The sequence below is a fragment of the Catharus ustulatus genome, chromosome 7 (genome assembly GCF_009819885.2).
Source record: "Catharus ustulatus isolate bCatUst1 chromosome 7, bCatUst1.pri.v2, whole genome shotgun sequence".
NCBI classification, from domain to species: Eukaryota; Metazoa; Chordata; class Aves; order Passeriformes; family Turdidae; genus Catharus; species Catharus ustulatus.
The window spans coordinates 727,961-751,830 of NC_046227.1; the positions used below are offsets into that span (position 1 = coordinate 727,961).

Consider the following 23,870-nt stretch of genomic DNA (forward strand, 5'->3'; position numbering starts at 1 on the left):
CAGGATTTGATCCTGCCTGGTGTTGTAAAACTTGAACTTTAGTCAAATGAGAAATAGATTTTTATGTTCAGGAGCTGGAATTTGGGGATCCTTGTGGGTCCTTTCCAACTCAGGATATTCTATGATTCAGTGAATTCCTGCAGCTCAGGATAGTTAAGTGCATTTTAAAGCTTTTAACGCTTACTGCTCGTCTTAATCTCTCAAAGTTGGAAGTTTTGTGCACTTGGCTCTTACTGTAAACATCCAGTGGGTCCAGTCTGGACTTTTAATCACAACTGCTCCAACATCTCTGTTTCCAACTGAAAATACTCAACTGCTGGTCTCCAGTTTCAATTTATGAAATCACCTTTTTTATTGTACTAAAGACAGTTAGAAAATTTGATGTGACTTTCAAGTTTCCACTGCTGTGATTTTGTCACTGTCTTTAATAAATAAAAAATCAAAGTGCTTTGGATGCTGGCTTTAGTGACCTTAAAATTCATGAAATTCTGAGTTACAAAAGTAATTTCATTTTACCATGAAATTCGTGTTCAGGCTGAGGCATTGACAGTGTTTTAAGTCTTAAGAAATGAACGTGTGTACAGGGAGGATGAGGTCATAGCCAGAAGATGTTTCCAAATTCCAGAAACTGAGCTGCAGTGAAATTTGAAAGCTATCCCAGCTCTGAGCCAGAACAGAAATGCTGAAGTGGAGTTGGCAGAAGAATTCAGATGTTATTGGAGGCAAAATGAGATTGAGCAGTTTTAATACATCTCTGAAAATCTAATCTGAGACTTGGGGATTTCATTAAAGGTGGTTGAAGACTCTCAGCCTCCATTTCTTTAAAAGTTGGTTAAAATAACAGTTAATGCAGGAGTGATACAAGGTCAGTTAGAATTCAGGGTACCCAGAGAAGCTGTGGCTGCCCCTGGATCCCTGGAAGTGTCCAAGGTTGGGCATTGGGCCTTGGAGCAGCCTGGAACAGTGGAAGGTGTCCCTGCCCAGGGGGTCCCTTCCAACCCAAAACAACCTAGGATTCTTCATGAAGCAGATACAATGCACAAACCATGGCACAAGGATTTCAGGTCATGCCATCCGCTCATTTTCCATCTGTTTTGTGGTGGTGTGAGGATTGGTGTCCTGGATTCTAGCCTAAGATGGACAAAGCCCTGGGGCCTCACAGCTCTTTCTCAGTGCTGAATCGAGGAGGGCAGATGGCAACAGCACAAGATTTTTTAGATACACCCTTCACTTGTTAAGGCAGAAGTTGAGGATTTTTTCCCTTTCTGTTTTATTGAAAAAAAAAATCAAAAGGAGAATCAGCCTTTAAATTGCTGACATATTAGTATTTATTTATATGGCATTTCATAGGTTACCAGCTGAGCTCTGGAGGCATTCCTGTCCCCACATAGCTGTGCTGTGATGCAATTGGGTGGTGGTTGGGTTGAGCACACGCGAACGGGGCTTGCAGGAGATGCGCTCCACGCTCCCACTGTGAGCAGGCGAGGCAATTAAGTGGTAACAGATGCTGGAAGAGCCTCTTGAAGCAACATGCCTGCTTTTAAGCACTTCCCTTGGTCTTATTAAGGTTTGTGAATTCCTTTTTTTAAAAAAAAATGGAAAGCATTGCTTGGGGAAAAAAAATGTTTCCTAAGGGTATTGAGCACCATGATGGTCTGACGTCAGTGGCTGTGACAGGAAAAATGTTCTGCTGGCATGGAATCACAGAGGTATTAGAGCTGGTAAAGACCTCTAGGATGATGTATCATCTCTGGAAATGCTCAGAGCTAGATTGGACAGGGCTTGGAGCAACCTGGGATGGTGGAAGGGGGTGAACAATGTGGTCTTTAATGTCCCTTCCAGCCCAAACCACTCTGGAGTTTTATGATAGGCAAAAGCGAAGGAAGTTCTCTGGAACTGCATTGTCAAACTGTCCCTCCCCTGGATTCTGAACCCACTGGGCAGTCCAGCTCCCAGAAATTTGTGCTCTCTGTGATTCCCCTGGTAAGCTGTCAGCAGTGCTTGGGAAGCAGCCACTCCGTGTGCTAGCAGCCATGACAGGGAGTTTAACTGAATATTTGCGTGGTGGAGAGGTAGAGAGATACACTTATACTTTAAATTGCACATTAAATTTTACATTGAATGATCCAAACATCCACATGTGAGAACACAAAAAGCGTTCCAGCGCAGGTACACGTCTGAATGTATACTCAGTACACCTTGCTGAACATGATTGAAAAATGAAATATCAAATCATGGAATGGTTAGGGTTGGAAAAGAGCTCTGAAGTCATCGCTCCAACCTTTCTGTCTGTGCATGTGGATGTTTGAAGGATCTCAGGGAGCAGGTGATGTCTTGAATGAAGGGATGTGCTTTCAGGAATGCCTGCAAGCTCCATGCAGTGTCCAGTTTCCTCTCCTCCCAGAACTCTGACATTCCTGAAGGGGCGTGCAGATCAGTGCATGCTGATGGAAGCTGCGTCAGACCCCAGTCCTGGAGCCAGGGAATGTATTCCTGTTTGCAGAGCTCAATATCTGTCATTCAGCAGCCCTGGAGCACATCTAAACAGGCCTTTTAAATTCCTGCACATTTCCTGACAAAGGGATGAAAATAGCTTCAATGTACTCGATTGTGCTGCTTAGATCATGATTAAAATAATAAAAAAGAAAAGAAAAAGGAAGGGGGAAAAAAAAGCCTGCTGCTTGTAGAGAGCCAAAAATGTAATTGTGCAACTAGATGGGGCTCAGGGCTCTTGGATCACAGCATCCAGGATTCCTGGGAGTGAAACATCTCTGTGTACTGCCTTCTCATGGAATGAGCAGATCCCAGCAGAAAGAGCCATGGGATTTTTTTTTTTTTCAGTTTGTTATGATTGCAGGTGAAGGCTGAAGTGTGCATGGAGGCATTCAGGGACAGGGATGTGGCACAGTATGGGGTGGGTGTGGTAAATACAGACCTGCAAGAGCCCCAAAAACCATTTTTGAAATCTGAATAATGAAGAGGGAGGATTGGGAAACCACAGTAATTCATACTTCCACAGAATCCCAGAATGGTATGGGTTGGAAGGGACCGTAAAGGCTATCCTCTTCTGCCCCCTGCCACAGGCAGGGACACCTCCCACTGTGGGACTAGAAAGCATTGATGTTCAAACACAATTTGCAGAGGGTTTGGGTTTTTTCTTTTTGGTAATTATATAGAAAATTCAATGTGTTTTCCTGTATTTCATTAGCCCCTTATTTTTTGAAATTTTGAGTTTTTTGCTTTAACTTGCAGTGGAATTGATGTTCTGGATCTCAGCAAACAGCCAGCTTCTGAGTTGAGCTTGCACACAAGGGATTAGTACTGCTTGAGAAATGGTGTGAATTTGTGCACCTTCCAGCTGGGAATGGCTCCTTTTGGTTCCTTGAAGAACCTTTCATAGAAGAATATTTTCAGCTTGGTTTTTAGGCAGTATAAAACTTTTAAAAATCCCCTTTTCTTAACAAAATGCTTCCTTTCCATTGTCCCAAATCCTTTAGTATTCAGAAGAAATATAGGGTTTAAATTCAAATTATGTTTATTTAAAGTTAAGTTGTGAGAGGCCAGTGTCACCTGCATGGCTAAATCAGTTGTTCTGCTGATGGAGCTGCTCTGCTGACTGAAGCCTTCTCCCAGGCTGGTGGAGCTCCTGAGAAACAGCAGAGCTGGGCACAAGTCATTAAGCAGGAAAGATGCAGCCAACAAACTGGTAGGAGGCTGAGAAAACTCATTCATTATTTAATATCCTCAGCAAACAGACTGTAATTTACTTCCAGCAGCCTGCTCAAACAAAGCCATAAATTATCATCTCGGGGAAGTTCAGCTGGGAAGGTGCTGAGTGTTTTGGCCCCATCTCTGCTGAGCTCCTGGGGTGGGAGGACAGGCAGGAAGAAAAGCAGGGGGCCACCTGTGAGGCATGGCTGCTGCTGGCCAAGTTCAGTGCTTCAGCCTTGGACTCTGTCTGCCAAGCCTGGGCTTTAGTTTGGGGAGGGAAATGGTTCACTTGGGCTGAAGTTGAGGTCTTACCTGTGCTGAGATTCAGGAACACAACTCAGCAAAACCTAGCCCAGGTTACAGTCTTAGAATTTATACTCATGGTTAAATACCTGCATGAACTGAGCTAGGGTGGAGTCCACACTGGAAACTAAGTTAACTCCTGTATATTGGATTTCAGTGGGTTTTTTCTGTAGGAATGCCCAGGAGGAGAAAGCCAGAGTCTTTGCCTTTGCCTTTGCCGCACTCCCCACTCCCCGAGGTGGTGGGTGCTGTGCTCGTCCCCTCTGCGTGCCACCAGTGTAAAGCTTGTCCCTTCTCCTTCTCTTTCCTTCTGTGCAGGAAGACCCAGCACAGCTCTCTGGACCAGAGCTCCCCACCCCAAAGTGGCGTCTCCGGCACCTACAACCACCCAGTCCTGGGGATGTACGATTCCAAAGATGACTTTCCACTCAGAAAAACAGGTAGGGCTGCGCTTCTCTCACTGCGCTGCTGACCATCACACTCGGCCCTCTGATCTGATTCTCCTGAAAAAAATCTGGAGAAAAGCCTCCAGCCAAAAAACTGGAGATTCCAGGCTGTGCTTCGTTTCCCAAGACCCCTCTCCATCTGCTCCCCCTTCACCTGTCATTGTGCTCCTAGCGTCCCAGGAGGCCTGGGGCTGCCCCGGGCTGTGCAAGGAGCACAGGAGGCAGCGAAGCCGTGTGTCAAAGTTTGGGAGATGTTTTCCCAAATCCAAAGCTCGTGCAGAGATCCGTGTGTCTCCAGCTCAAGTAGGCTTTTCTGAGTGAGGAAAGTAGTGAGAAAAAGTTCATTTCTTGGGGATTTTGCATTTTATGTGTGAGTTTGTACCTGAGGTAAATAGGGAGGTTTGTCCCATGGTGAGTGCCGGGGCTTCCTGCGAGGGTTTGGTTCACACCTAGACAGTTCTCTCTCAGTCTGGCCTCTCTCTGCACGGTGGCTGAGCAGGTCAGTTATTCCTCAAGCCTGTGTTTTGTCAACCAGGTTGTTTGGCTTGGCTGTACTCCTCAGCTCCGTAGCACATGGCTGAGCCAGCACAGCCTGGGCTCCCAACCCAGCCAGCTGAGGGCTGCTGCCTTCGGGAAGCGACACAGCTCCCAGAGCTCAGCCTCGCGCAGGGAACAGTTCTGCTCACTGGCTGTGCTGGGAATCACTTCAGAACAGCAGAAGAAGCTTCTCTGCAAAGATCACACAGTCATTAAGGTTGGAAAAGCCCTCTAAGATCATCCAGCCTTCCACCAGCAATGCCAAGGCTGCGTCTAACCCATGGCCCCAAGTGCTACATCCAGTGATGGTCACTCCACCACTGCCATGGACAACCTGTTCCAATGCCTGACCAGCCTTTCAGTGATAAAATTTTCCCCTTTAGGGAATTTCTCACTAGGAACCATAGCACCTGCCCTGCTGGATGGATTCCCATCTGTGCAGTTGTCTCCATTCCTCCTTGGGTTGGTTGCTTGATGAGTAACAAACCCTTCAACTGCACAGGAACCCAGTCAAAAATTCTCTTCAATCTGTAGGTTTTCCCTCGGAAAGGTGCCCCTGTGACTTTAGGAATGGTACTTTTGACTGTGCCCTTCCTGGAGGACTCCAAAAGCAGAGCTTAGAAAACTGGATTTGCTGAAGGACAGGGCATCCTCTCCTCTCTTCTCCAGGGTAGTGGAAGAGCTCCCAGGCTGCCCTGGGAAATCACAGCGTTTCCACACAGGGAAGCATCCCTTGGCTCCAAACCTACCACTTAGGGCCTGTGGGCAGCCTGATTCATAGGGATTTTTAGCTCTTCCTGTGCCTTGTGATGCCAGATATCTGTTCCTATCCTGTTAGCATTCCCACAGTAAAAATGGGCTTTGACATGCTCCCAAAGCTGCCTGGCTCGTCACCTCAGGGCACCTTGTCAGATTGGCTTTGAGCAGCGGTTGCACTTCTTGCTCCCAGTGTCCTAGAAGGGAATTCCTGCAGGAAAAGGAAGGCATCTGCACATCTCACCCTGTGTTGCTTCCCAAACTGGGATCTCAGCAAAGCTCCTGCTGAATGAACTCCTGCTGTCAGACAGGGGGAATTAAGGATGATGAATGGAGCTAATCACATTATTAAAGAGTGGAAGCCACCAAACCCATTGTTGTTTTCCAGCAGGAGGACATTCAGCTGATTTTGGTTTTCCCAGAACATCGGTACTTATTCTTTTTTGGCACCAGCATTAATCTCCTGGGCACTGGTCTGGGATGCAAACGAGTTCACTTTTGTAAGGTTCAGGGGAGAATTTTTTTTTTTCATTGTTTTCTTTTATTTTCCTTTCAACACAACAGCACGTCAGGCTCTGGCACAGCAATATCCTGCAGAATTCCCAGTGCCAAGAATGTTAAGTTGCTTGGAGAAGAAAGGCTCCTGAACAGTCTGGTGTAAACAAAAGGCAGGGAAGGCTGGAGCCCATCCTAAATAAAGTTCTTTATTACGGGTGAGCTTTTCAGATTTTTGGCACCAGACAACGCTCTGGCTTTGTGTTGGTAATTTAAAACCGCCATATCGTGTAGTCCAATTTTATTAAATTTGATTAAATATTTGCAGCTCAAATAACAGAGCCCATCACAATACAGCTCTGATTACCAGGGCTGGAATCCAACCAGCACCATTGCTGGGGAGAGGGCTGCTTAGGGGGTGGTGGGAAGGCAGTTGGAATTACGGTTTCTCTCAGTCTGCAGAGCTGGGAGTGTGTCCTGCAGGTTGAGACATTTCTGGGAAGAATAAATATTCCCCATCCCTGGAAGTGTTCCAGGCCAGTGTTGGACAGGGCTTGGAGCACCCTGGGATAGAGGAAGGAGTCCCTGCCCATGACAGGGGGTTGGAACAAGGTGAGCTTTAAAGTCCCTCCCAACCCAAACCATTTCATGATTCCATCAGATTTGCCATTTCCCTGTATTTTAGCAATACTCTGTGCTTTGCTCTTATTTCAAGTGTCCTGTTGGTCACAGGTTATGGGAGAGAGAGAGGATGTGCAGGACTGATCTCTGCAGAGTGCTTGAAAGCCTTCAGCAAGGGGAAGAGTCTTGCTCCTGATGCCTTCCGTGTCCTGAAATCCAACTGTCTATGATTTGTTTTTCTAAATTATGTTCCAGTTTCTTGGCTGTTTGGTTTCAGCCATATTGTTTTCCTGGTGCAGTTACTAATTGCTTGAATCCTGTTCTTAGCCTGGCTGGGGGATTAATTTCACTCTGCTCCCTCTCTCCAAGCACTTTGAGGCTTTTCCGTTTTTTTTTTTTTTTTCACTGAACTAAGATCAGTTTGGTTGGTGCTGCTCCTGCCTTTGCTGTTAAACACCCGGATTAGCACAAGGATTTTTATTTCCCCTTTTGGGGAGTTTACTTTTTTCTCAGTAGGATTTTAGTGTTGGAGTTTTATTGACAGCTTTTGTGAGGGGAAATTCTAAGTGACCTTTTCTGCTCTCAGATGGTATCTCCCAAATTTTATAACATTCATTATGTGCTGCACTGGGGTCCTGTAAGGAAAATCTCTGGAGAATCCTTACAGAGCGATTTTAGATTCTGGGTTGGGACAGCCTGTTTTGATAACCCCAAGGGCTGTTTGTCAACACCTTTTTTGGAGCTGCTGAAGTGGGTTTTAGCAGAACTTTCCAGTTTTGCATTTCCAAGGAATCCTGTCCTCATTTTCTCCCTGGGAACAAGGTTGTTGATGGCATTCCATGCTCCCTGAAATTTGAGCAGTGGATGTATTAGAACATGCTGTTACTTAGAAAGCTGATACCACCACTATCATGCAGATTTAAAGGCAGTTATTTCACTTCTTAACATCCTTTTCCTTTTGGACTCGATGATCTTAGAGGGCTTTTCCAACATAAATGATTGTGTGACCCCATGATTCTTTTTCCATGCAAAAGAGAGGAACCTGAGAGAAGACATCATCCAGCATCCCATGATATTGTTGGTATTACAGAAAACTGGAATTGTTTGGGTATTATTTGCAGCTAAGCAGGTGAAATTGCTGTGAACTTGTTGCCTTTAGAAAGAAATAAAAGGGAAAATGAAAGGATTTGTCAACAATTATAATACTGCATTTGTCAGGGAAAGCGTAACATCCCTCTGAGCTGGTTCTGATTATTGGAGTGTTTGGAGCGGTTTGTTTTAGGACAAAAGGTTGCTTGGAGGAAAATGGGCTAGTCAGAAACCCTGGTGTAATGTGGGAGTATAATCCGGAGGAAAACTTGGAGCTCTGTGAGGCATGGAGTGTCACTCCTGTTCGAGAGCATCTCTACCTTCCCACCCACATTGTCCTTGCAGCCAGCGTGATTGGAACCAAGCCTGGCTTCCCACAGAGCCATGCACTAAGTGGAGGCCCTGACCCCCAGAGAAATCCTTGCTGGAAATACCCTGGCCTGCTCTGAGTGGAGGACAGCAGTCTGGCTGATCCAAAAATAGCACTTAGCTTGGATCTTGGGGAAGATTTCTGCACCAAAGGGGTGGTCAGGCACTGGAACAGGCTGCCTGGGGCAGTGGTGGAATTGCCATCCCTGGAAGTGTTCAAAACACAGGATGTGGAACTGAGGGACATGGTTTGTGGTGGTGATGGATTGATGGTTGGACTTGGTCATCTCTGAGGTCTTGTCCAGCCTTAAGGATTGTGGAATCATAAAGACACTTCTTGTGTCTTCACGAGTTCCAAAAGAGAAACCTCTTCCAGGAGGAGACCAAACAGAATCTTGTGGTTTAGTGTCACCTTTGGGGGATCCCAGTCATTCAGGGACTCACCCTCCTCCTCCTCCTTGGTCCGCCCATCTCCATCTCTGCTTCCCAGGGGCCTGCACTGTTCATAGAATCCCAGGACTGGGTTGGAGAGAAGCTCAAAGCTCATTCCATTCCACCCCTGCCCTTTGAGGGACGCCTTCCACTATCCCAGGTTGCTCCAAGACCAGTCCAGCCTGGCCTTGGATCTGCCAGGGATCCAGGGGCACCCTGTGCCGGGACCTCCTCACCCTCATAGCCAAGAATTTCTTCCCATTATCCCATCTAACTCTTTCCCTCCTTCAGCTTAAACTCCCTCTCCTCATGGAGTTTTCACATGGATGTTAGAAGGAGACAGGTAATTCTGTTGGCTTTTGCCTGACTAGTAATGCTTAGTCTGAAACTTAAATAAAAAATTATTAACGTCCCTTTCCAATCCTCACCTGCTGAAATGAAGATGTTCAAGGACTGGGAGCAGGGCTCCCATGCTGCATTGTTTGCTTTTATTCCACAAATGTGGACAGGCAGTGGGAACAGGGCCAACTCAGCCCAGGACATGGTGGAGTTTTGACTTCCACAGACTGAATGTCCGATTAGTTCAGCAGCTTAGGGGCTGCAATTCTAGGAAAAAAACAATGGGAATGACATAAATGATTACATGGGTCCTGTTGCACTCAGTGACGTATAAGAGGGGTAACTTGGGTTGGAGCCTGTGAAAACCAGGGAAGCTTTTGGCTTATGTTCTGGTTATTAATTTACTCAGAGGAAAACAAAATATTCTTTGTATAAATCCTTATTATAGGCCAAATTAAGTATGTCAGTGCTTAAGAAATCCCACTGGCTTCATGGGAGCTGACTCAGATTTGGGCATGGACTTCATTTGTTTGCTGGAGGGGAATTTTGAAAATTTCATGGCATTTGTTTTAAATATTTCCCCTGGAGATGTAGAGGAGCAGTAATTTTTTAACTTAGGTTTTGTAATTTAGTCTTCAGTTTTTAAATGTGCTCCAGTTAGCAAGGCTTTGTTTGGCAGGGTGAATTTGGGTAGATTTCCAGTGGAATTGGTGTTCCTGAGGCAGTATTGAACCTGCATTGCATAGTGTCAGGTACTGATGCTTCTGTGTTGTTTAAATTTCTGTTTTACACTTGTGAAAGACAGCTCTCTTCAGCTTAAAAATATTTTTATTATATAATAGTTTAAAAACCATGTGAACAAGCCTAAATTCTTTTACTGTATAATAGGTTTTATGTAAATTCTGTGAGTTTGAGGCTGTGCTGCACTGCCTGTGCTGAATTTTAATTCACCTACTTTGAGCTCTGGAGCACCCAATTAAATCCATGTAGGGATTATGCTCTCTGAGGTCCTGATGCCATGTTAGATTTGGGATTATATCTGAGGGATAAACAACAAAATCAGAGCGGGCTTTAAATAGACCTTTTGGTGTTTCGAAACTTGATCCTCCAGCAGAAGGGGAAAACACAGAGTGATTTTGCCTTAAAATAGTTTAATCTGACAAATTCCAATACTGTGCTTTGGCAATCACTTATGCTGGAGTTATTTTCTCTTTTAAGGCTGTCATTTTCTATGCTTGTTCACCTCTTTGTTACGTGGAGGGAGGTTTTTATTGTGACTTTAAATATGGGGTGTATTGGGTAATCTGTGGCCCCAAATCTTTTGTTTCTCTGCCCATTTTAAGGTGTTTCAAACCCATTCTTCATCTGTATTTGAAAGCCCCCTAATTAATTGTGTGTTCCCAACAGATACTGTCCCTCATCTGAACACCAGGAATAAAATTTGGGCTGAAATACAGCTTTTATTGCCATGTTTTCCTTTGTCAGAGGACAGATCCTTCCAACAGCTGTGGCATAGGCTTAGATTTCCTTGATTTAAAATAGATATATCAGCATCCACCTGTGACACCTTCCCCTTCCACAGAATCCCAAAGTGGTTTTGTTGGAAGGGACCTTCAAGATAATCTCCTTCCAGCCATGAGTGTGGCATCCAGGCAGCTATTAATGCTCAGAAATTGAGACAAATTAAAGCTGGGAATGTGAGGATGTGGGATGAGGTATGTACCCAAACACTGCTTTTGAAATCGTAAGTAAAGTTCTTTTTCTAAGAGAATTCGGAGAAGTTGCTGCTTGGAGCCTGAGCTTGTGTTTGAACTGGTCCAGTCTTTAATACTGCTCTGGGAGCAGATTTGCATTCAGTCCCCTGCCATTTTATATGCAAATTCCCTCTCTCTAAGATAATTCCCCCCTTGCTAATGCACTTCATTCAGCATTTGAAGCATCATCTTGAGGAAGCACTTTATTTTTTTAGTGCTCCCTTTATCTCTTGCTGGCGTTTTTCTGTCCAAAACATTCATGATAAAGCTTTTTCCTTTCTTTCTTTTTTTGTCTTCCTCCCAAAAAAATCCATCAAAGCCCTGTGTTGATGGCTTAACTTCAAGCATTTGATCTTGAATTCATCAGCCTTCTGATTTTTCAAGCCCTGCAATTAACTTTGACAGGCTTGATCTTTGACGTGACCTGGTGGTCAGGGGAAATATAGCTGCAGCCAGACTGAGTTAATTCAAATCAGTTTTAAACCCTGTTTTAATTCTTCTAAAGAAATGTATATCATTGGCCCTGGAGTGTGTTGGTTGGTAATGGAGTTGGTCACAGGATTTGCTGGTTCAAAGGGATTAGGCAGCAGAGTTGTTGAGGAAGGGAAAGGATGGGGCCAGTTCAGTCAGCTCTGTCAGGAGCCCTCAAACCCCACAGCAGGTATTTCACTCAGGGCTTGGGAGATCAGAAAGCTCCCAGAGGAAATAATCTTGCAGCAGGGGTCTTGAATGAAAGCTTTGTTACCCTGATGGAGACTCGTAGTGCCTGCACTGTCACCAGCTGTGCTGGCCATAGGGGCTTCCCAGGAGCTCTGCCTTGGCTTCTTGGGGGTCTCAGGATTTGGGTTTTCTAGGGAGGCTCTCCAAAGCATGGTGTACACAAGGCTGTGGTCACAGGAGATGCATCCACACCTACCCTGGGCAGTCTGGAACTCCCCAGGTGTCTGATGTGCTGTTAGGTAGGGTTGAACTGCGGAGCTGTGATGGTGGAACCCCAAGTTGTTTCCCAAACAAACCAACCTCCTCCTCCCTGGCACTGGTTTTCCTTGGCCGTGCTCTCATGCCCTTTCCCTTGACACTGGCTCCACCTGGCACAGGGAACCGGCAGGGAGACAATCACCTGGTTTGCTTGTGGGGTTTGATTTCGGTGTTTTCTTTCCCTCTACCCTGGCATCCCTCCCTTAGCCAGCTCAGCCTGGGGTCAGATGACTCCGAGGGTGTGGTGCTGCTTGTTCCTGCAGCATATCAGAGATAACCAACAGCACCATCTCAGATGGCTTCCCTGGGTCCCATCAGCTGGGTTTGCCACTAGGTTGGGAGTGAGTTGGGCAGAGCTGGGAAACCACACTAATCCCAAGTCTGTGTCTTCACTCAGAGAAGACTTTGCAGGATGATTATTACATTTTTAATTCAAATGCCTGTTATTGTTGTTGAATCCTGACATTGCATTGGCTGGGACCTGTTTGTTATATTAAAAACCTCTGTTCTGAATATTTTTAGCAAATGACTTAATTTAATTTAGCCTCCTGCAAATGCTCGACTGCAGCCAACTCAACTCAACTCAACTCAACTCAGCTCAACTCCACTGCAGGCAGAGTAAAACTCTGCAGAGACACCCCTAACACTGTTTCCTTTTCCTGGGCAGCCTCTGAACCCAACCTGAAACTGCGCTCCAGACTAAAGCAGAAGGTGGCTGAGAGGAGGAGCAGCCCGCTCCTGCGCAGGAAGGACGGGCCTGTGGTGACGGCGCTCAAGAAGCGCCCACTGGACGTCACAGGAACGGCGGGTAAGCCACAGTTCCTCAGTTCTTCCCCCCTTCTCCTCTTCCAAGATGCATTCCTGTCTCCTTCGTGTGCTTCAGCACTGCTGGAACCAAGTTGAGGGCACTGGAATTGTCCAGCCTGGGGGAGGCTGAAGTCAGGCCTCTTCCCCATCTGCAGCTTCCTCAGAGGGGCAGCTCCCATCTCTGCTTCCTGTGACCAGGGACGCAGCTGGATCTGTGTCAGTTAGGGTGGAAAACCGGAAAAGGTTCTTGGCCCAGGGGTTTTATACATACAGCTATGTATGTATTTTTTGACTACTCAACTGACAGTTTCTTGTTGAAAAGTCCTGTTCTTCCAGGACCAAAGTTTGCAAGTGGGATCAGAGGAAAGAACATGATGAAATTACCATAAAGTTAATTCTTAGCACCATCTAGGGATGTCTCTGTGTAAGTACCACCCAGTGACAGCTTTGCCAGGCTTGTCTTGGCCTGAGGCACATGATCATCACTCCATCAAACTCAGGGTGAGCTCCCTTCACACAGTGGGGTGGGTTTGGGGGACCCTGGGGTGCCTCAGCACTTCTCTGTGTCAGAGCCTCTCTGTTTGCAGAGGGGAAGGAAGTTTTCAAGAGCTATGATCTGGGAATCATAAAATATCCTGAGGTGGAAGGCACCCACAAGGATAATCGAATCCAACCATAGTCCTGCACAGGACACCCCAAAAATCCCAGCCTGTACCTGAGAGCCTTTTTAAAAACTCTGGGAGTTCTGGCAGCCTTTCAGACCTGAAAATCCAATTTCCTTCGTTCATACAATGCTACATGGCACATAGCTCCTGGGATAAATCAGCCTCTGCTGGCTGACTGTTTTTCCCTGCAATGACTTCAGAAATGGCAATGGAAGCTCCCATTTCTCACTGACATGAATGTGGTTCAAGAAGCCAGCCTGGAGCCTGTTAGAAAAGTATCTGAGTTGTTGTGGTAAGAGGGGACTTTTAAACGGGAAAAAAAATTTTAATAGTAGTCCCACTTTGGAGAATAGAAATTATGTTTAATCCCCAAAGAAAGCAGGGGGTTCTGGCAGGACACCTTGCACTTGACCAGGCTCCTCCAACCTGGCCTGGGACACTCCCAGGGATCCAGGGGCAGCTTCTCTGGGCACCCTGTGCCAGGGCCTGATCGCCCTCACAGCGAACAATTCCCTCTAACCCTGTTCTCTGTCAGTGGGAAGCCATTCCCCCTGTCCTGTCCCTCCAGGCCCTTGTAAAAATTAGCTTCTATTCCTCCTTGGAGCAATGAGGAGCCTGCTGCAGCCTGAGCACCTGCAGCTGCTGGGAGATAATCCTGCTGCAAATGCTTGGGGATGAGGAAAGTTCAAAAGAAATGGTTTGAATGTTATTAACCTTCCTAAATAAAAGGAGGAACACTGGCAGCTGTACCATACAACTGAGACCTTCTGAGGGAGGTCTGATGCAAAGAGGTGTCTTTTAAGGTTAAAGGGAAAAGAGGGTGAGAGAGGCACTTCCAGAAAGATGAAGCAGAACAACTTTGACATCCTCCAGTCTAACCTCTTCAAACCTCCCATGCCTTTTATTATCTTTCAATCATATTTCAAGTTATTAATAAACTCTAAGAGAAATCCCCATGGGGAGAAGACTTAAATATGCTGAGTAGAGTGCTTGGATAAACCATTTTAAAGTGTTTGTTGGTATTTTAACAGCCCTGGGAAGATTTAGGGGGAAGAAGGGGAGGAGGAGGAGGGCTGCTTTTGTCCAAAACAAAACTTGAGGGGTTGTTATCTGTCTAAATACCATCACAGAGATGGTTTCTAATGTTAAAAGTTGATTTTGGATGTGTTTTTCAGACTCTGCATGCAACAGTGCTCCTGGATCTGGTCCCAGCTCTCCAAACAACAGCTCCAACAACATCAGCACTGAGAATGGAATTGCAGGATCAGTCACGAGTATCCAGGCAGAGGTACAGAGTCCTTCCCTCTGCTTTTGAACAGCCATCGGCTTTGGGAGAGTTTAGGGCTAAACCACACGAAAGGAAAACCCCGACTTTTGACTTGGAGCAGACTTTGGGAATTACCTCTCAGCCTGGACTGACAGGATGCCTTATCTGTTTATTAGATCTGGTCTGAACCAACTCACAGGCAGCTTGTGGTAGCTTGCAGTGGTTTTGTAGTGAGGAGAAAGTAAAAATAAAGGGATTCATCAAGGTCAAATGCAAGTATTTTAATGTTTGGGGAATTTATTCCTGTATATAGGGTGGATTTATTGTATGCAATAGGCTGGTCTAATAATGACCAAACCGTATCTGGATTAAAGGGAATGGATTTAAACTTTTCCTCCACAACTGGGCGTCTGAAAGCTTGGTGCCATGTGCTGGTTTATAATCCCATAAACTTTCACCATCACATGGGGCATTGCTGGATGCCCAGGGCAGGGTGTTGGCCTGGGTGAGGTGGGGTTGGATTGAGCACAGCAGCTCCTGTGTTCAGGAATCCTGGAGCCAAGCTTTTCCAAGGGATCTGGGCCATGTGAGCCAGCTCCCACTATAAACTGTGCCTGTAGAAAACTAGTGTGGTTGTCTGATGTTACTGGTGCATTTCTTTTTATCCATTTTCCCATTAGCTGTTCTCCTCATGAATAGAGTCTGTCTTAACACCAGGGCTCCAAAAACAGGCTGGGGCTTGTTCTCCACAAATATTCCTTTGGAATTGAAAAGGCCTTCTGATGGTGGAAATGTCAGTCCTCACTGCTTTCTAGTTTTGTACAGATTTGCACTTTATTTCTAATGTAGAGTAATAGTATTTAATATGGGGACCATGCCTCCTTCTCCACCTTCTGCCCAAACGATCCAGCACACATTCCAGCCGCTCTAGTCCACGTAAAGCTTCCAGATTTACGTAACCTTCCAGATTTTGTGTGAAGATTAAGATGGTGGGAGGTGGAGGCTTCACTTGCCCCAGGAGGACAAGCACCAAGTTTTGGTTTTGCCAGTCTAGGAACTGTCAGTCTTGGCTGACAAAGTCAGCCTTAGCCAATTGCAAATTCCCAGTTGCTCATGATGGAAAAACTAGTGTATTTGACAGGGTTTTTTGTGACACAAACAGAGCAGGTAGCTTCCCAAAAGTCCCTGAAGGGGATTGGAATTGGGTGGTCTTTGAGGTCTCTTCCAGCCCAAATCATTCAATGAAGTTGGAGTGAGCTCCTGTGGGTGAATGTGAAGCTGGAGCATCCTCCTCATCCATTTGATTTTTCAACTCAGTAATTAGAAGTGGTCATCTGGGACTAGACCACCAACATCTAATCAAATGGACACTCACCATAAGGAAAAGTCTTTCCATCAACTGCTTGTAATGCAGCAATTTTGTAACTTAGGCTGAGGCATGAGCAGCACAAATTACTTGGAAAAAAACCCTGTCCTGCCCAAGCCTTTCCCTTTCCCAGAGAAAAATAACTGCATTTTACTTCAACATTCATGTCATGTTATCCCAGCTGATCCATTGGCCTGCATTTGGGAAAAAATAAGTGGACTTGGTGTCTTTAAAACCCTCTTCTTCAGTAGGAATTGTATGACCTGGGAGCTCAAGTATTGGAGATTTCTTTAATACCTATGGGCCAGGATTTCCCATGTTCCCACCATTAAATGTTTGGAAATATTTGAGTGTTTCTGAAAAGATAGTGTTGTGTTTCCTTCTTAGCTTCGTGTTTTATTTTAAATGAGAAGTATGTCCCACTGCTTCTTACTTTGCTGCATCACCCCTTGAAGGAGATGTGTTGGAGGATGGTGCCCAAATTCATAATTTGAGTGCCTTCAGTGGGGAAAGACTACAGCCCTGCCTCCTTTAAAACACTCTCTGTTTTGAAATACTGTTTTGGAAGGTTTTTGCCCTCTCTGAAAGGCACAGAATATCCGCTGCCATTGCAGTTGGTACAAGCCTGCAAAAATTCCTTGAGTACAGCTGCAAACTGTGCATTCAGAAATGACTGTGTGCAATTCAGACCCGTTTGTGCACAGCCCAGAGAAGGAAGCTGTGTGTTTAAAGTGATGATAATGCTGCCAAATCCCATATGCTGACAGCATCAAGCTGCTGTGTTCTTCTCTACACTGTTTTCTGTATCAAATCCCCAGGAGAGGCTTTGAGGCACAACTCCAGAGTATTGATTGTTCAAAGGGAAAATGGATGTAGTTTTGTTTCTTTTATGATATCAGTAAAATATTTCATTCCTCTGCTGACAATAAGTATCTTATTTTCAATGGCACACTGACATTATGTAATTTAAATTAAAGCAAAATTGCCAGGAGTGCTCAAACATCACTTGGAAGGAGAAGTGTGTGGGTACAAATAATCACATGGAGAGTCACTTTAGGTTAGAGAGAAAAATGAAGTTTTTTACAATGAGTCTGTTAAAAAAAAAAGGCACATGCTGCCCAGAGAAAACTGTGGCTGCCTCATCCATGAAGTGTCCACAGTCAGTCTTGGTTTTGGGTTTGGAGCACCCTGGAATAGTGCAAGGTGTCCCTGCCCATGGCAGGGGGTGGAACAACCTGGCCTTGAACAATTCCAGGGGTGGGGCAGCTATGACTTAGGTACAGATTGCCCCATGATAGAATTTTGACTTAAACAAAATCCTCTTTATCACAGCAACACCTGAGTTTAACAGACTTCTGTAGAAGTCATCTTGAAGTCTAAACTCTATTTACGTTGGAAAATCACCTGCAAGGCCTCAGGGTGATCAGAACACTGGTTTTCTAGCAGGAAAATCAGGCACTTTATTGTAATTTTGATAATGGGTTTTCTAGTGCGTATTTCAAATCAGTCTTGTTTAGAAATTAAAGGTATTTTTGCTAAAGTGTTCTTGCTTCAAATGTCTGTGAGATAACTGAACAAATCTTGCATTTCACCCTGAAAATCAGGAAATAGCTTCTTAAATGCAACCTTGAGGCTTTTGGATAAGATTTTGAAGTCTGATTTATGCTAACATATGCTAGTAAATAACGTAAATTGTCTGTTATTTGCTAAGGAGAAAAACACCAATTGTAAAGCTTTTCTTTTAGATAATCTGTTTTACCTTTAAAAAAACAAATGCTTGAGAAGGGACAAGTGCCAAGGGAACCGCACGTAGCTGTTCCAGGGGAGCTTTATGTTGGATGCTAGGGGAAGATTCTTCCCCCAGAGGGTGCTGGGGCACTGGAGTGTCTCCCCAGGGAATGAGCACAGCCCCAAGGCTGCCAGAGCTCCGGGACCATTTGGACGAGCTCAGGGATGCACAGGGTGGGATTGTTGGGGTGTCTGTGCAGTTCTGGAGACTCTGTGTCCCCTCCTGCTGCCTTGTCCCGGTGAGTACTGTGTCCTGGCAGTCTCTGGGATGTGCTCTCACCCGTGGTTGCTCTTGTTTGCAGACCAGTCTGGCTCACAGGCTTGTGAACCGTGAGGGCTCTGTGACGCAGCTCCCGCTCTACACCTCACCCTCCCTGCCCAACATCACGCTAGGACTGCCTGCCACCGGCCCTTCTAGCGTAAGTAGCGCTGGGATCAGCCTCTGGGGAGTCAGCAGGGCTGGGATCAGCCTCTGGGATGTCAGCAGGGCTAGGATCAGTTTCTGGGATGTCAGTGGGGCTGGGATAACCCTCTGGGGTATCTCTTAATCCCATATGCCCTGTTTGCAGGCAGGACAAGCACAGCAGGACGCAGAGAGGCTGGCAATCCCAACCTTACAGCAGCGGATCTCCTTATTCCCTGGTACTCACCTCACACCCTACCTGAGCACTACAACGTTGGAGAGGGATGGGGGAACTGCACACAACCCTCTCCTGCAGCACATGGTCCTACTGGAACAGCCAACTGCACAAACGCCCCTGGTCACAGGTGAGCGCTCCGGGGGCAGCACTCGGGCACCTGGAAAAGAGAGGAAGGCAGCAGGGATCTGTTGGGTTGTTGTCAAGGCAGCCTCTAGGTCCTACATCACCTCTACACCCCACAGGTAGAACATAAAATCTTTGTTTGTTGATTTGTTGATTAGTGGTAGTTTTTCCAAAATCAAATCTCCCACCTCGTTTTGGTGACATGAAAATAAACACTGTTATTCCATCAGGACCACAAAGGCTGGTTGGTAAAAGTTGAAAACTCTATTTAAAGAGTTAAGAGTTCTCACCAGTTCAGATCAAAGTGAAGGCAAAAACGTTGCATCTTAATGATTCCTGTTTTCCGTGGATGTTTTTTATTCCATGAAAGTATGAAAGGCACGCACTTAGAAAATCGCAGGTTTAAACACTTCCGTTCCATCTTTAATATAAATAGCCAAACCATGGCAAAATCAGCTGCCTCCCAACAGATTGTATTTGTTTGTCTGCGTTCCCTTTCCAGGATGTTAATTGCTGTGAGTCACAACTGGCACTGGGTTTTCAGAATGAACTACCTGTGGGAAGGCCTGTGGCTATAAATAGGCTGGATTCAAAGCAATAATTCCCATTGGGATGCGTTCCTGGTTTCCTGTGTGTGGTGCTGGGACAAAGGATGTTCTGCCTCAGTTACTGGCGTGTTGCTTTTCCTTCCCTTCCTTCCATTTCTAATGGAAGTTCTTAGGAGGTGTCAGCCCCTGCAGCATTGCAGCTCGTGGCTAGTTATACATCCAAACCCCAATAATATCCACGGGGTTGGGATAAGCTTGGGAGCACGTAGACATGGAGAGGCTGATGCAGAGAAGTGTGGTGTTTGCTTCTCTCAGATTCCAGCACACTCTGTTGCTTCCAAGTGAATTCCTTGTACTCCACCTGCTCCGTGTGGTACTTTCTGAGCAAGTACAGCATGTTACAACCCAACAATTAGGAGAAGGAGTCAGGACAGAGAAACAAGGAGAAACACACATTCCAGAGACAGCAGCTGAGTGACAGCGAGCTCACACATGGTCCCCAAAGCCTTGAGTGCTCCGGCTGCCAAGCTGCAGCTAATATTTGGAAGCTGCTTGGAAAGAAAGTGGAGTTTATTAGGATTCTGCTGGAGAGCCTTGAGCTCTGGAGATAGTCCCCTGACAGCTGCAGGATTATCCAGCTGTGATGGCTCTCTCTGGGCTGGAAGGTAAACATGGCCAGTTTGGGAAGCTAGATTAGCATTCCCTAGCTGTGCCATTCCTCTTGGGAATGGTTACTTCAGGGTGTATCCTTCATGTTGTGATATATGTCCTGATGTTCCTTATTCCGTAAGGAACATACTCAGGGCTTGGAGCAACCTGGGCTGATGGAAGGTGTCTCTGACCATGGCAGGGGGTGGAATGAGATGAGTTTCCCATGCCCATCTGTTCCAGGATTCTGTGAACATGGTGTCTCCGGGAAAGCTTTCCCAGGAGCACACACCTTGGCCATTGCCTTGGAGGAAGGTAGTCTTCCAAAACATCCTGTGCAAGCCCTGCTGTCTGATTTGAACTTTTGGGAGGAGGACCTGTGCCCTCAGGGAAAAAGAGCACATCTTTCCCAATTATCCTTGCATTCATACGTGGCCCTGTGTGTGTGTACACACTGACATCTGCAGAGACATGCATTTATAAAATCAAATGCCCTTTCATGTGATCCCTTTCAGAAAAAGCAAAGTGGGAGAAACTTTAAGTCTTCTGAGAAAAGAGGCTTTCACATGAGTCAGCTCCTTCCTCGTAGGCAGTTCTGTGAATCAATGGGAAAGGAGGTCACATCCAGGGACACAAATGCCAAGGTGTTTCTAATCCTCAGCATCCAGCTGGCTGCAGACTTCTGGGCAGCTTCTCCCTCTCCTAAACCAAAGCCTGAGGAGAGCAGAGGGCTTCTTGCCCATAACTGACTGCAGCCCTAGCCCTGCAAGGGAGGCAGCTGGTTCCTGCAGCTTGAATTGAACCTGGGAACAGTCCCTAAATCAAGGCGAGGTGTGAGGTTTAAACTTCACCAGACCACTGCGCTTCCATGTAGCAACAGAAGGGTTGGTGAGATGTTACTGGTTTCAAGAAATGAGATGTTTCCAGAGAGTCTCTGAGTCACCAAGCAGACACAGAACTCAAACCAAATAAAGCACTGCTCTGTGCAGTGGTGATTAATTTACCTACTCTCTCTCAAGGCAGCTCCAGCTATAGATGGTGACTGGGTTTGACATAGTATCACTGTCGCAATCAGCGTTACTCAACAACCGTTTTCTCCCTTCCTTTCTTCTTCCTTTTGTTTCTCCTCTGCTGTTTTTTCCTCCATATTATCTTCAGACTGGTATCTTTCAGGACTGCCCCTGCACGCACAGCCCCTGGTGGGTGGAGAGAGGGTCTCCCCTTCGATCCACAAGCTGCGGCAGCACCGCCCGCTTGGGCGCACCCAGTCTGCTCCCCTGCCCCAGAACGCCCAGGCCCTCCAGCAGCTGGTGATCCAGCAGCAGCACCAGCAGTTCCTGGAGAAACACAAACAGCAATTCCAGCAGCAACAGCTGCACATCAACAAGGTAGGCACGAAGCTTTCAATGCCTTTTTTCCTCCACAGCAGCTTCAAGCGCGCGATTTTGGGATCTCTAATGCAGGTGTGTTTGTGGGCTCTACCTCCAACATCCTTGGGCCTTTCATCCTTGGACCTCTCATCCTTGGACCTCTCGTGCTTAGACCTCTTGTCGTTGGATCTCTCATCCTTGGACCTCTGTCCTTGGACCTCTCTCAGGCATGACAACACCAGGACATATTTGTGAGGAAAGTTACTCAGATTTTTGAAACGTTTCCTGAAAGACTGAGAGACTTAGGGGTATTCATCTGGAGAAGAGAAAGCTCCAGAGAGACCTCAGAGTCCCTTCCAGTGTCTAAAAGGGCTCCAGAAGAACTGGAGAGGGGCTGGGGACAAGGCATGGAGGGACAGAACACAAGGAATGGCTTCCCACTGCCAGAGAGCAGGTTTAGATGGGATATTAGGAAGGAATTGTTCCCTGGGAGGGTGGGCAGGCCCTGACACAGGATGTCCAGAGCAACTGTGGCTGCCCCTGGATCCCTGGGAGTGTCCAAGACCAGGTTGGACACTGGGGCTTGGAACAGCCTGGGATAGTGGAAGGTGTCCCTGCCCCTGGCAGGGGATGAAACTGCATCATTTCTAAGATCCCTTCCCACCCAAATCTCTCTGGGATTTGTACTGTTTTGAAGCTTTCTAAACACTCCTCCCAAGGAGTTCCAGGGGAGGCTTTCCTTAGGACAACAGTGATTCCAGCAGCAACTCTGGGGCTGAGGACAAGCCCATGGCAGGTGGCGGTTCAAATTGCTGCCGTTTCATTTACGGAGGCAGAGGTTCCTCCAGATATTTCCATCATTCCAGTCCCGCAAGGAAACACAACTACTGAGGGCTGGATCAAAGAGTGAGAGAAGCCATAACCCCCCCGCCCCCTCCACCACCACCCTCAAACCCTTGTTTATGGCCAGGGCTGAGGCAGGATGATTACACAAGTTGCTGACGTCAATGCTGTCCTCCTGGAGCGCTGCCACCGCGGGTGCCAACCCTGGCCCCGGCTCAACCCTGCACACGGGGCCCTGGGGAGCTGCTGCTCCACAGGGATCCCATTTCCTCCCCGCTCCAAACCCTCCTCGGGACCAGGGCAGCAGGGTGCGGGGCAGTAAGTTGGGATTCTTTGTTCGAGGAAGTGTCAGCTGGAGGGATTTTTTGTGGGAAGGTTTTTAAAGCTTTTCCAAAGCTGTGGCTGTGACATATCCGCTGAGCTCATTCAGACTTTCTCCTGGACCTCCCAGGAGCTGGAGAGCCACTGGAGCACTCTGAATTCCAGCTTTGTCCATCTCTCTCCACAACAAAATCAGTCAGAGAGGGTTTAATTAAAATGATTTTTCTTTGTTTGATTTAAAGGAGTCGTGAGTAAAATCACTTTGGTGCTAACGCTGTGTGCATGTGGTGGATTTATCCCGTGGGGTAGCATCCAAGTGCTGACATGGGAAAAGACTTTTCCCAGATGTGGGGATATTTTAGGACCCTTGTGTATGTAGGAGATTTAAGGGCAGGACTAAAAATAAAATAAAAGATTATTTAATTATTAACAGAACCGATAGCACTGCCTGTTAGTTCTTTTTATTTGCAGATTTCCTGTAAATAATACTCCTGAAGTATTTTATATATTTATATACTCCTAAGTCAAGGTTTTCTTAATTCCTTGTGATTTTTCCAGACTTTGAGATTTTGGCCCTAGGCATTCCCTGTTAGGTGTCTGCAACAAATGAAATTTTTGAGAGGACTGCAGTCAAAACAAGTCTTGCTGTTTCCAGGAAGGCAACTAAAGAAGACTGTGTAGTTTTACGTAAAAATAATAGGCTAATCATTGGGACCCCTAGATCCCTGGAAGTGTCCAAGACCAGGTTGAACAGGGCTTGGAGCAACCTGGGGTAGTGGAAGCTGTCCCTGCCTATGGCAGGGGGTGGAATGGGATGAACTTTAAGATCCCTTCTAACCTAAATTATTCTGTGATTCTCACTGAGCTGATATTCCACCATCAACCTGTGCTTCTATTTTCCACCTTTTTTGCATGTTTAATGTTAAAAATGGAAGTGCCAAGGGAGGTTTAGGTTGGAAAAGATCAGAAATAATTTCTGCACTGAAGGGTTGGTCAGGCACTGGTACAGGCTGCCCGGGCAATGGGGGAGTCTCCATCCCTGGAAGTGTTAGACAACCTGTGGATGTGGCACTTGGGGACAGGGCTTGAGGAGTATTTGGCAGTGCTGGGGGAACAGTTGGACTCGATGGTCTGAGAGGGCTTTTCCAACCTTAAGGACTCTGTGATTTATAGTATCAGAAGAACTTTTGCTCCAAGCCCCACCCAGCCTTTCAGGTGGGTTGTTCCCTCCTGTCCAGGCACAGAAGCTCTGCTGTATCCTGGTCCTTCCAGCTGTAGGACTGAGGCTGCCTCAGACAGTTGTTTTGCCCCTGCTATCCCACCACTTCGGGGGAAAACAAAACCAGATCAAGAGATTTCTGTAGGCTTTGGCTGCTTCAGAAAGCTCTACCAGCTCCCTCCATGGCTGGTGCCCAAGTTGCCCTTTCCCCATCATCCCTTATCATCTCTTGTTTCTCCTTAGTCTATAAAAGTTAAAAATCAGAACTCAAAGGGAACGTGAGAAGAGCCACATCGAGTCGAATGAGTTCAGCCTTTATCATCCTTTTTTTTTTCCCTTCCTGTTTTCTCCTCATTTTCATCAAAGCTGTGTCTTCAGCTGTCCAGAGTTGTTCTGTTTCTTCCTTGAGTTTGTCCTTCACCTCCAGAGGGAGG

General features: G+C 46.4%; 1 protein-coding gene across 7 annotated transcripts in view; it reads left to right on the plus strand.

Annotated features, from left to right (window-relative positions):
• HDAC4 (histone deacetylase 4) overlaps window positions 1–23,870 on the plus strand; it is a 167,676-nt gene that overhangs the window by 104,648 nt on the left and 39,158 nt on the right. For 5 of the 7 annotated variants that reach the window (XM_033064449.2, XM_033064445.2, XM_033064447.2 and 2 more), the window contains 6 exons: window positions 4,333–4,454; window positions 12,498–12,638; window positions 14,478–14,590; window positions 18,026–18,142; window positions 18,293–18,491; window positions 20,842–21,071. In XM_033064449.2, coding sequence (XP_032920340.1) covers window positions 4,333–4,454; window positions 12,498–12,638; window positions 14,478–14,590; window positions 18,026–18,142; window positions 18,293–18,491; window positions 20,842–21,071 — 922 coding nt within the window. The remainder of the gene's footprint in view (window positions 1–4,332; window positions 4,455–12,497; window positions 12,639–14,477; window positions 14,591–18,025; window positions 18,143–18,292; window positions 18,492–20,841; window positions 21,072–23,870) is intronic. The other 2 variants (XM_033064451.2, XM_033064450.2) reach the window with 1 other exon arrangement.